The sequence below is a fragment of the Pan paniscus genome, chromosome 21, assembly GCF_029289425.2.
Source record: "Pan paniscus chromosome 21, NHGRI_mPanPan1-v2.0_pri, whole genome shotgun sequence".
In the NCBI taxonomy this organism is placed as follows: domain Eukaryota; kingdom Metazoa; phylum Chordata; class Mammalia; order Primates; family Hominidae; genus Pan; species Pan paniscus.
Window position 1 is genome coordinate 4,870,393 of NC_073270.2, and position 13,500 is coordinate 4,883,892.

Here is a 13,500-nt window from a genome sequence, read left to right on the forward strand (position 1 = left end):
TCTGAATCTTTGTTTTTCACAGTTGAGGCTTACGAGTAGTCATCTTGTTATTTTTAAAACACTTCATAGTGCGGTTTGCGCTTGTCTGACAGGATGGTTGGGTTGGCTCAATACTTTGATATTTTTCTTTTTCGTCTTTGCCGTAGTATTTTTTTTTAAGTTATGCATCTAAATCAAGACAGAATCACATTTCTTTGCCCCAAAACCCTTTTGCCTAGAATTATGTTCTTTGGAAACCCTAGCGTTTGAAATAAGTTGCTACTGTGGTAAGTGTAAATTTAATTTTCAGAAAAAAGCTGTTCTGACTCATTTTTCTTCCCCATTTAGTTTTTCCATGGTTTGGACTGGATATTGGTGGAACTCTGGTCAAGCTGGTTTATTTTGAACCCAAAGACATCACTGCTGAAGAAGAAGAGGAGGAAGTGGAAAGTCTTAAAAGCATTCGGAAGTACCTGACCTCCAATGTGGCTTATGGGTCTACAGGCATTCGGGACGTGCACCTCGAGCTGAAGGACCTGACTCTGTGTGGACGCAAAGGCAATCTGCACTTTATACGCTTTCCCACTCATGACATGCCTGCTTTTATTCAAATGGGCAGAGATAAAAACTTCTCGAGTCTCCACACTGTCTTTTGTGCCACTGGAGGTGGAGCGTACAAATTTGAGCAGGATTTTCTCACAGTATGCATTTTTTAGCTTATATACAATTTATGGTAATTTGATTGTTAAAAATAATGCCAGTAGCAAGTGGTGAAATAATTTCCATCTCTAATGGAACTTGAATTTTCTTGAGTCAAATGAAGATTAAAGGTACGCTAGTGATAGGAGTTGGCCATCTAGAGGTGGTTGTCTAGTTCAGATGTATGGACGACAATCAGAGCCACTAAAAGGGTAGCATTTTATTGCTCCTTTAGTATGAAAAATTAGGGCATCTGCTATACGTTGAGGAAGAAACTACCTAAAAGGAACATCATTAGATCATGAACAATGAGATTGAAATATAATTAAAATCATTTCGTGTCATAAAATTGTTTTCAGTCTTGTCTACCACATAATTTCTCTTGTCTCCCTCAGTTGTTTGCTGGCATGTTCACTAACTGAAAAAATAAGGAACTCTGGTCAAAAGTGGTGTTTTCAGGCTCAGGGCTGGTCTGAGATGGGTGACTGCAGAGCCCTCCTCTCCCAGAATGCTTTCTGATGTGTTCTGTGCTGCACACTTAACTGGAGTCTCGCCACCATGTCTGGCCCCTGGGGAATGCTGCCAGGCGCTCTATCTTGCTTTCATTGAGTGAACACTGGAGAACATTGTGAGCAAGACCTTGAGGCTAGGTCCTTTCAGGGTGGATGGTGGGGCCAGGCCGGAGAACTGACAAATGAATTGGCCAAGATCCTGACCGTCAGGGTGCAATACAGCTTGAAAATGTCTTCAGTGACTGACTGTTTTTCTGTTGCTAAATGAGAGAATATTAGTCTTAAAGAGATTCTGCCTTTTTGTTTTGTTTTGTTTTCTTGAGATGGAGTTTTGTTCTTGTTCCCAGGCTGGAATGCAATGGCTCAACACAACCTCCACCTCTCGGGTTCAAGCGATTCTCCTGCTTCAGCCTCCCAAGTAGCTGGGATTACAGGCATGTGCCACCACGCCCGGCTAATTTTGTATTTTTAGTAGAGACAGGGTTTCTCCATGTTGGTCAGGCTGGTCTCGAACTCCTGATCTCAGGTGATCTGCCTGCTTCAGCCTCCCAAAGTGCTGGGATTACAGGGGTGAGTCACCTTGCCCGGCCCAGATTCTGCCTGTTATTCTGCATGTCTTTTAGTAGAGATGGGGTTTCACCATGTTGTCCAGGCTGGTCTGGAACACCTGACCTCAAGTGATCTGCCTGCCTCGGCCTCCCAAAGTGTTGGAATTACAGGTGTGAGCCACCGTTCCCAGCCTCAACTTTTTGACTAACATGCCTTGGAGTTCTTCCCACTTCAGAACATAAAGATCCTCTTCATTTTTGTTTTGTTTTGAGACGGAGTCTCGCCCTGTCACCTAGGTTGGAGTGCAGTGGTGCCATCTCAGCTCACTGCAACCTCTGCCTCCTGGGTTCAAGAGATTCTCCTGCCTCAGCCTCCCGAGTAGCTGGGTTTACAGGCGTGCACCACCATACCCAGCTAATTTTTTTTTTTAATCTTCAGTAGAGACTGGGTTTCACCATGTTGGCCAGGCTGATCTTGAACTCCTGACCTTGTGATCCACCTGCCTCAGCCTCCCAAAGTGCTGGGATTACAGGCGTGAGCCGCCGTGCCCGGCCGATCCTCTTCATTTTTAGTTGCTATACAGTGCTCCATAATACGAATAATAATTTAGTCATTCCTTTATTATTTAAATGGAATTAATTGATTATGAAACAGTTCAAATTTTGACTGCTAAAATTCCCCTCCCTCCCAAGAGGCTGTAGCTAGTTTAGATAGTGAAAAAAATCTTACCTTCTAACTGGATACTTTCAGCCTTTTGGCTTCAGTTTGTTAAATAACGTGTGGCCTCTTTTGATACTGCTCCAAAGCCTTGAGATGGTCCTCTGTCACAGTCCTTGTGGCTCCCACCCTGTGTCACAAGGTGGTTTCTGATAGTGCTGTGGCCTGAGCTTGGCATCAGCCCCATTGTCCCTGTAAGCAGAGATCTGAATTTCTGCTTGAAGGTTGATAAATGCTGTGTTTTTTTTTTTTTTTTGGTCACACTTATTCAGCTGCCGCAGTAGTTTCTATGTAGAGTGTATTTGGGTCTGTAGTAGCAGGAGTCTGTCTCAGCACTGTGTCCCTAGGTTTGCTCCTAAATCTGTTCTGTAAAGCATGCACAAATAATACACATCTGTGAGTGCACTTTCATGGTTGTTTCACGTAGTGGGGATGCCTTATTGAATGGAATTTTTGTTTCTGTTGGCTTATTAAAAAGTCTGAGTACATTCTTATTTCATTACAGATAGGTGATCTTCAGCTTTGCAAACTGGATGAACTAGATTGCTTGATCAAAGGAATTTTATACATTGACTCAGTCGGATTCAATGGACGGTCACAGTGCTATTACTTTGAAAACCCTGCTGATTCTGAAAAGTGTCAGAAGTTACCATTTGATTTGAAAAATCCGTATCCTCTGCTTCTGGTGAACATTGGCTCAGGGGTTAGCATCTTAGCAGTATATTCCAAAGATAATTACAAACGGGTCACAGGTACTAGGTAAGTTGTATATAAAACTCATTGTTTATTCTTAGTATCCTAACGGGCTGAGTTTTCAGGTATTACATGTAACTACACCTTCAAGAACCTGTTAGGTGAAAGTGTTTCTGGATTATGCAAACAAATGTTTCTCTTTGAAAATTCTGATTTTATGACCTAGTTTTCTTTAATCTCTACTGTTCAAGATTTATTATCCTAGGTGTTTCTTAAAAGATCACATCAGCAGACTCATTGTAGCCTTTGCCCTCAGATAGTTTATGGTGTGCATACACAAAGTAGCTAAAGTTATTAGGCAGCATCTGTAAGGAGAAGGCACGGGAAAGGACCTAGCTTTGAAACCTGTGTAAATTTCATGCTTCCACACACAAATGTGTGTGTAGAATAATGATGTATTCTATGTATGTGATTTAGAAGTTGATATGTACTGATCAGTAGAAAAATTATTGAGGGAAGGTAGTATGAAAAGAGAGGATTAGCCGGGCGTGGTGGCTCATGCCTGTAATCCCAGCACTTTGGGAGGCTGGGGCGGGTGGATCACGAGGTCAGGAGTTCAAGACCAGCCTGGCCAACATGGTGAAACCCCATCTCTACTAAAAATACAAAAATTAGCCGGGCGCAGTGGCAGGCGCCTGTGAATCCCAGCTACTCGGGAGGCTGAGGTGGGAGAATTGCTTGAATTCAGAGGGTGGAGGTTGCAGTAAGCCGAGATTATGCCACTGCACTCCAGCCTGGGTGACAGAGTGAGACTCCGTCTCAAAAAAAAAAAAGAAAAAGAAAAAGAAAAGAGAGTATTAGGGCCAGGCACGGCAGCTCATGCCTGTAATCCCAGCACTTTGGGAGGCCGAGGCGGGTGGATCACAGAGGTCGGGAGTTCGAGACCAGCCTGGCCAACATGGAGAAACCCCATCTCTACTAAAAATACAAAATTAGCCGGGCGTGGTGGCACATGCCTGTAATCCCATATACTTGGGAGGCTGAGGCAGAAAAATCACTTGAACCAGGAGGCAAAGGTTGCGGTGAGCCGAGATCGTGCCATTGTACTCTAGCCCGGGCAAAAAGAGCTAAACTCCATGTCAAAAAAAAAAAAAATGAGGATTAGATGGAAGAAGAGAATGTTTCGGCTTAAGGGTCAGAGGTCACTTCAGGAAAAACAGGCATCTAGGGATTGGGATAAACAATTTTTTTAAAAAAACAGTTGTGATTTAAATAGAGGAGTAATTTTTTTGTGACAAAACACGTTGCAGGAGGAGCATGTTTGGGGGTGTACTGATAAGCCAGGGTGACAAGGTGCTTGGATGAGAATGACTCAGGGAATGTACTTGGAGAGGGAAAGGGAGGAGGTGTTAGCATGGCCCCAGGCGTGTCAGGCTAATTTGCACCTGAGGCTCTTCATACTTGGCAGACAGCCAGACTGCACTGGGGACATGGGCCCTGTGTTTTGTACTTTGCATGTTGGCTCACATGCATATGTACCTTAAAGGTGTATATCAGGCACCTTATCTTTTCACAGACTTGTTTCCTACCAGTGGCATTTGCATGATTGGGTTGGATATGTGAATATGGTTTTGGGGTTCATAAATGTTAACTTCTTGTTCTTATTTTTAAAAATGTTATAATACTGTGTTAATTGTTTTTAATCATAGTCTTGGAGGAGGAACTTTTTTTGGTCTCTGCTGTCTTCTTACTGGCTGTACCACTTTTGAAGAAGCTCTTGAAATGGCATCTCGTGGAGATAGCACCAAAGTGGATAAACTAGTACGAGATATTTATGGAGGGGACTATGAGAGGTTTGGACTGCCAGGCTGGGCTGTGGCTTCAAGGTAAGGGGGCATGTGTGTTCTAAGAAATACAGGCGGGCCGGGCGCGGTGGCTTATGCCTGTAATCCCAAAACTTTGAGAGGCCAAGATGGGCAGATCATGAGGTCAGGAGTTCGAGACCAGCCTGGCCAACATAGTGTAACCCTGTCTCTACTAAAAATACAAAAATTAGCTAGGCATGGTGGTGCGCGCCTGTAGGCCCAGGTACTTGGGAGGCTGAGGCAGGAGAATCACTTGAACCCTGGAGGTGGAGGGTGCGGTGAGCTCCAGCCTAGGTAACGGAGTGAGACTCTGTCTCAAAAAAGAAAAAAAAAAAAGACATAAAATAATAATATTGGGCATATTTTTTAAAAAAGCTCTATTGAGATATAATTTACGTACTATAAAGTCAGCTGTTTGAAGCGTACAATTTAGTGGTTTCTAGTATATTTACAGGATTGTGCAACCATCACTGTAATCCCAATTTTAGTACATTTTTATCATCCTAGAAAGAAACCTTGTGTTCATTAGCTACGACTCTCCATTCCCCCCACATCCCCTGCCAAACAGTAATTTATTTTCTCTGTAGGTTTGCCTCTTCTGAACATTTCATATAAGTGGTATCATACAGTATATGATCTTTTGTGATTACTTCTTCATATAGCATATGTTTTCAAACATTCACATTACAATGTGAATCAGTACTTTATTCCTTTTTATTGCCAAATAATATTTCTTTTTTCTGAGACGGCGTTTTGCTCTTTTTGCCCAGGCTGGAGTGCAATGGCGTGATCTCGGCTCACCACAACCCCCACCTCCCAGGTTCAAGCAATTCTCCTGCCTCAGCCTCCTGAGTAGCTGGGATTACAGGCATGCGCCACCAAGCCTGGCTAATTTTGTATTTTTTAGTAGAGAAAGGATTTCTCCATGTTGGCCGGGCAGGTCTCGAACTCAGGTGATCTGCCGCCTCAGCCTCCCAAAGTGCTAGGATTACAGGTGTGAGCCACCGCGCCCGGCTGCCACATAATATTTCATTACGTGGATAATACTACATTTTATCCATTTATTGGTTGATGAACATTTGGGTTGTTTCCATTTTTTGGTTATAATGTTGAACATTTATATGTAAGTCTTTGTATGTATGCACACACACACATATATATATATATATATATATTTTTTTTTTTTTTTTTTTTTGAGACGGAGTCTTGGTCTGTCGCCCAGGCTGGAGTGCAGTGGCGTGATCTCGGCTCACTGCAAGCTCTAGCTCCTGGGTTCATGTCATTCTCCTGCTTCAGCCTTCCAAGTAGCTGGGACTACAGGTGCCTGCCACCACGCCCGGCTAATTTTTTTGTATCTTTAGCAGAGATGGGGTTTCACTATGTTAGCCAGGATAGTCTTGATCTGCTGACCTCATGATCCGCCCGCCTTGGCCTCCCAAAGTGCTGGGATTACAGGCGTGAGCCACTGCGCCTGGCCTGCACATATATTGCTAATTCTATTGGGTATATACCTGAGAGTAGAATTGCTGAGTCATATGGTCACTTAATGTTTAATCTTTTGAGGAGCTGCTACACTGTTTTCCAAAGTGGCAGTCCCATTTTACAATCTTAGCAGTTTATGAGCGTTTATATTTCTTGTCAATATTTGTTATTATCTGTCTTCTTGGTTTTAGTTGTCTTAATAGGAGTGAAGTGATATCTTGTAGCGTTTTTATTTTTTAAGAGGCAGGGTCTCGCCCTGTTGCCCACATGAGAGTGCAGTGTTGCGATCATAACTCGCTGCAGCCTGTGTCTCCTGGGCTCAGGTGTTTCTCCTGCCTCAGTCTCCTGAGTCACTAGGACTACAGCTGTGCACTGCCTTGCCTAATTTATTTTTTGTAGAGATAGGGTCTTGCTATGTTGCCTAGGCTGTCCTGGCCTCAAGTGATCCTCCCACCTTGGCTTCCCAACATGTTCGGATTACAGGTGTGAGCCATCACTCCTGGCTGAACATTTTTTTTGTGTGTGTGGCAGGGTCTCTCTCTGTTGCCCAGGCTGGAGTGCAGTGACACCATCTTATCTCACTGAAACCTCTACCTCCTGGGTTTTAGTGATTCTTCTGCTTCACCTCGCAAGTAGCTGGGATTACAGGCACACCTGTAAATTATGCCAACATGCCTGGCTAATTTCTGTAATTTTAGTAGAGATGGGGTTTGGCCATGTTGGCCAGGCTGGTCTCGAGCTCCTGACCTCAAGTGATCCACCCACCTTGGCCTCCCAAAGTGCTGGGATTACAGGTGTGAGCCACTGTGCCCAGCTCAAACATCTTTTCATGTGTTTACTGGCCATCTGTCTGTAGTCTTTGGATAAATATCTGCTGAAGTCTATTGCTAAGTTTTTAGTTGGATTGTCTTTTTATTATTGAGTTCTGGATACAAGTCCCTTATTAGATACATAACTTGCAAATGTTTTGTCCCATTTTGTTAGTTGTCTTTTCACTTCCTTGATGGTGTCCTTTGCAGCATGGAAATTTTAAATTTTGATGAAGTTAATCTTATCTATCTTCTGTCACTTGTGCTTTTGGTGTTACGTGTAAGAAATCTAAGATCATGAAGAATTGCCTAATTTAAGATCATGAAGAATTGTTTATTTTCTTTTAAGAGTTTTATAGTTTTAGCTCATATATATATGTGTGTGTGTGTGTGTGTATTTTTTTTTTTTTTCTTTTTTGAGATGGAGTCTTGCTCTGTCACCAGGCTGGAGTGCAGTGGTGCGATCTCGGCTCACTGCAACCTCCGCCTCCCGGGTTCAAGCGATTCTCCTGCCTCAGCCTCCTGAGTAGCTGGGACTACAGTGCGTGCCGCCACACCCAGCTAATTTTTGTATTTTTAGTAGAGACAGGGTTTCACCATATTGTCCAGGATGATCTCGATCTCTTGACCTCGTGATCCGCCCACCTTGGCCTCCCAAAGTGCTGGGATTACAGGCGTGAGCCACCACGCCCGTCAGTTTTAGCTCTTATATTTAGCTCTTATATTTGATCCATTTTGAGTAAGTTTTTGTGTATGGTGTGAGGTAGAGCTCCAAGTTCATTTCTTTTTGCGTGTGGATATCCAGTTGTCCTAGTACCATTTGTTGAAAAGATGATTCTTTCCTGTTAAATTCTCTTGGCCCCTTTGTCAAAAATTAGTTGACCATAGATGTTTGGGTTTATTCCTGGACTCTTAAGTTATGTTCCATTGATATATATGTCTGTTTTTATACCAGTACCATACTGCCTTGATACTGTAGCGTTGTATTAAGTTCTGAAGTAAGAAAGTGTGAGTCATCCAACTTGTTCTTTTTTCGAGATTATTTTGGCTATTCTGGGTACCTTGAGAATATGAATTTTAGGGTTAACTTGGCAAGGTCTGTAAATAAGACAACTGGGATTTTAATAGAGATTACATTGAATCTTTTGGCCATCCTAATACAAAGTCTTCTGATCCAAAAAGATGGAATGTCTTTCCATTTATTTAGATCTTTGCTTTCTTTCAGCAGTGTTTTGTAGATTTTATTGTACGGGTGTTAATACTTTTGTTAGATATATCCGTAAGCGTTTTATTCTCTGATGCTATTATAAATGAAATCATTGTCTCCATTTTGAGATCGTTTAGAAGTACAATTGTTTTTCGTATATTGGGGCACATGGCTTTTACTAATAGAAAAATCATATGTATACATGCTTGTTTACTAAGTTTTAGGCACTTGGTCAATGCTGTTGATACTCTGTAACATTTGCTCGTTGGTCATCACTTCCTTTTCTGATTGGAAAATTATTGTAGCAGTTCTGCTGAGCATGTACTTTGAAGTACTTTATCTTCTAGGGAAACCTGAAATTCTTAAGCAGCTCACTCTGGGACTCAGCTGTCTGTGCTTTACTCTGCTCTGATAGAGCAGTTTACCAGATGTGCATGTGGCCATCTGAGTGGAACAGCTGTGCAGTTGAGATGAATTGCTGTTAGAGGTGTTGTCCTGCAACTGTCTGGTTGCAGGAGCAATGGTGCCTTCCAGTGCATCTGATGAGATTCTAACTGAATGTGTGAATATCTGGTATCCAAGCTAGATTTCAGTAGAAACCGCAGGGAAAGCTGTCTGCTCATTTAGAATGTTGGAGGGCTCTGTTTGAAGTTTGCATTTCTCTTCGAACAGATGCTCCATTGCAAAATAAAAGGTTTGAAGATTTCAACAATGTTGCCCTAAAAGCTAATTTTATTTCAATAAAGTAACATTCAAGTTCTGTTGGGCTTTGTTGCTGTTGGTTTAGCAATGGGATTTTTTTTTCCCCATCACAGCTTTGGAAACATGATGAGCAAGGAGAAGCGAGAGGCTGTCAGTAAAGAGGACCTTGCCAGAGCGACTTTGATCACCATCACCAACAACATTGGCTCAATAGCAAGAATGTGTGCCCTTAATGAAGTAAGGGGACATGGATTTCTTTAATTGCTCTAAGGAAAATACTGAACTTAAGTGGGCCCCATCACGTCTGTTTTCTCAGAACAGTGCCTAAATGTAGTCATTTGGGGTGGGGTTTGTTTTAGCACGAAGTTAAAACTCTTCAAATACAGATTAATCTTCTTTTTTTTTTTTTTTAAACTGAAGATAAACATTGCTACTTGTCTAGAGGTAAAATGACATCTTTTGAGGAGAAAGTAGAGGAAGAGTGGAAGGTAGCCAGTGTTCCAGATATTGGGGACTGTTGGGGGTGATGATGGATAACGATGCTGAATGTAGACTCCACACTCACTGCTGAGCTCTAGAGGCCCTAGGGAGGAATCCAGAGGAAGTCACGGAAGCTGGGAGAAGACTGAGCAGGCCGAGGGGTGCCCTCCTTGGCTCCCCCACCTCAGCAGAGCTGCGTCTTTGTGCTTTCAGCTTCTTTACAGTGCTGCCTTGTAGCATTCAGGTCAAGCAGCATTGTACAGGGCTATGAAAGAACCAAGAATGGGCTGCCCTTGGGAAAAGAGGATCTAGGATCCAGTTGGTGCAGCTTATGGCTTGTCCCTGTGTGTATAGTTGTTAAATTATTCTTTTATTTTTATTTTTAAGAAGTTATTCTTTAGGTAATAATAGGCATGTAGCTTAAAAGGAAACCTCAAAAGACACAAAGGATTTGTCTCATTTTAAATTAAAAAAATACTGTATCAGCATCAAGTAATTAAACATTTGTTGGAATATCATAACTTCTTTTTTCTTTATTGTATGTTCCCTTTCCTGTGCTTATGTATTTTCAGAAATTTTAGTTGGTGTGCATACCACAATTTGTATTTAATACTTAAATGTACACTTCATGGTTGTATATTTATTTGATCAAGTTCTTTTATATCAAATAACAGAGCTTGGCATTTGGTTGCTTGCTCATAACTCGGCAGTAAGCATTTTTAAGCATGAAGTTATTCTTTGGTTGAATTTTATTCTTGATATGGGGCTTAGGAGTGAGATTTCTGGTCTACAGAAATGATCATGCTCATGAATTTTGACATTTATCGTCGTGATGCTTTGCACAAGGGCTGCACCAATTGAGATCATCTTTAGTGGTGAATGAGTGGATTAATTTTACTACAACTACTGATGGTGGTGGTGGAATTTCAGTTGCTTTTTTTTGCGAGGTTAATAGGTCTAAAATTTTACTTTGGTTTGATGACTAGTGGTTTGAATTTTTCGCTGCCTGTTATATTGCTTGTATACTTTGCCTGTTTGTGTCACTGTCCTTTTGGATTGGAGTCATACTGTTTTTTTTTGTTTATTTTAACTTATCTGTATAAAACATTGTATTCAAAACTAGTTATTGTTGGTCAGATTTAATACAAATGTTTTTCCTAATCTGTTTTCCTCTCCTGTGACATTATCTAGCATGCTTTGCAGTGGGCCCAGAGTTGCCTGGGGATCAAGTTGAAGTAGCCCTGGACCAGCTGGACTATTTGATCAAATTGTTGCTAAGAGCTATGCACATGCTGCTGTATTTGGGGTAGCTTTTATGAGAAAATAGAAATTAAGATGAAAACTAATTGCCTTTTTTTGGTGTGCTCAGAACATTAACCAGGTGGTATTTGTTGGAAATTTCTTGAGAATTAATACGATCGCCATGCGGCTTTTGGCATATGCTTTGGATTATTGGTCCAAGGGGCAGTTGAAAGCACTTTTTTCGGAACACGAGGTAAGCTGACTTGTTCGTTGTGATATATTATGTACACAGAGGGCTTGTGGGTCACACTGTCATGGAACTTGAGGTAGAGGGTGGAGGTGAAATGGGCTGCAGTGTTTCTTTTGTTTTTTGTTTTTTTGAGACGGAGTCTCGCTCTGTCACCTAGGCTGGAGTGCGTGGCACAGTCTTGGGGCTCACTGCAGCCTCCGCCTCATGGGTTCAAGCAGTCCTCCCACCTCAGTCTCTTAAGTAGCTGGGATTACAAGTGTGCGCCCCCACACCCTGCTAATTTTTGTACTTTCAGTAGAAATGGGGTTTCACCATGTTGGCCAAGCTGGTCTGGTCTCAAACTCCTGACCTTAAGTGATCTGCCAGCCTCAGCCTCCCAAAGTTGCAGGATTACAGGTGTGAACCACTGTGCCTGAACTTTTTTGGTAGTTTAATTTCGTAACATTTGAAAGCTGTTTCTTCCCTGATACTAATGCAAGGTAAATTTTGGTTAATTTAATTGTAAGCTTAAGGAATTTTAGAGAAAAACCCTTGATGAACATTCCCCTACATTTCTGATGCCATATTTTTGTCTGAACTATCCTCTATATTTTTTCTATTGCACTGACTGTGTCATTACTCTGGGTTCTGGTTTTTTCATTTTTTTCAGTGCCAGTTTTTATATATTGTTGTAATTCTTGTGCCAGTTATTTAAGATGCATGTTGTAAAAATGAATAGATGAGTAAACCTCTCAGACTAGAACCATACTATCATAAGAACTTAAGTACAATTGTAGACAGGCTGGAAATGATGAAATGGAAAAGAATCAAATTGCTCAACCTCATAGCCTGTCTTGGAAAGCACTCTTATTTTTCCTATTTGGGGAAAAAGAAGCAGAGGTATGGAAAGGCGTGTAGGGGTTCTTTCTTCCCTTCTTGGTTGTGGGGCAGTTGAACTATTCTTTCAACTGTTTTTGGATTTTAGATACTGTTATTATGAACATTTTTCAGAATTGTATTGCATATTTAGTTTAACAGTCTATATGAATTAAAGGAAATCAAAGTCCAGATAATAGCACAGATTTGAAGTGCTAGAGATTACTTTTTCCTTTAAAGTTACTTTAAGTTTTTCTTTTTAAATTGCTTTAGTTCATAGTTGAAGTCCAAAGTACACAAATCCCCATATCAAAAAGCTTAAAATTGAAGTCATCTAACTTAGTTTTAAAATTCTAACATTACTGTATTTGTAAACCAGCACCGAATTGCCATTAAGTTTCTTACAGTTCATGATGTTTCTGTATACATCTTTTTTTGTGATCTGACTTATTTTATTTTGCTTTATATTAGAATTTTTTAAACTTGAATGTTAGATCTTTTTCTGCTTTACTTCTGCCTCTTGTTTAACCTTTTCCTAGGTAGAACATGGAGATTAGTTTTTTAAGTTAACCTTAAAAAAAAAAAAAAAAGGCTGGGTGCGGTGGCTCATGTCTGTAATCCCAGCACTTTGGGAGGCTGAGATGGGCAGATCACCTAAGGTCAGGAGACCAGCCTGGCCAACCATGGTCAATGTGGCAAAACCCTGTCTCTACTAAAAATACAAAAATTAGCTGGGCGCAATGGCGGGCGCCTATAATCCCCAGCTACTCGGGAGGCTGAGACAGGAGAATCTCTTGAATCTGGGAGGCGGAGGTTGCAGTGAGCTGAGATCGCACCACTGTACTACAGCCTGGGCAACAGAATGAGACTCTGTCTCAAAAACAAAAACAAACAACAACAACAAAACAAACAAAAACACCAAACAGGCCAGGTGCAGCGGCTCACGCCTGTAATCCCAGCACTTTGGGAGGCCGAGGTGGGCGGATCACGAGGTCAGGAGTTCAAGACCAGCCTGACCAACATGGAGAAGCCCTGTCTCTACGAAAAATACAAAAATTAGCTGGACGTGGTGGCACATACCTGTAATCCCAGCTACTTGGGAGGCGGAGGTGGGAAAATCTCTTGAACCCGGGAGGCAGAGGTTGCGGTGAGCCGAGATCGCACCACTGCACTCCAGCCTGGGCAACAAGAGCGAAACTCCATCTCAAAACAAAAAACAAAACACCAAACCGATATCGTCATAATAGTTATAAGCCTTCGTGAAATTCTTGGTTGCATTTTGTCCTTATTGCTCGCTGACTTTGTTTTTCCCACTGCTTAGCTTTGCTGGTCCATTTGTCCCTGTGTTTTCCATTTGCATTCAGGCCTTTGACTCTTGTGTGCATCTCTGCCCTTGTGGAACTTTGATTATTATTTTATTTTTTTATTTAAGTTCTAGGGTACATGTGCACAATGCGCA

The 13,500-nt window shown here is 41.7% G+C and overlaps 1 protein-coding gene across 5 annotated transcripts in view; it reads left to right on the forward strand.

Moving 5' to 3' along the window:
* The window catches only part of PANK2 (pantothenate kinase 2), a 35,207-nt gene that overhangs the window by 18,999 nt on the left and 2,708 nt on the right, over window positions 1-13,500 (forward strand). For all 5 annotated transcript variants that reach the window (XM_003821323.5, XM_063601027.1, XM_034947154.3 and 2 more), the window contains 5 exons: window positions 328-680; window positions 2,962-3,215; window positions 4,859-5,035; window positions 9,328-9,451; window positions 11,064-11,189. In XM_003821323.5, the coding sequence (XP_003821371.3) occupies window positions 328-680; window positions 2,962-3,215; window positions 4,859-5,035; window positions 9,328-9,451; window positions 11,064-11,189 (1,034 nt within the window). The remainder of the gene's footprint in view (window positions 1-327; window positions 681-2,961; window positions 3,216-4,858; window positions 5,036-9,327; window positions 9,452-11,063; window positions 11,190-13,500) is intronic.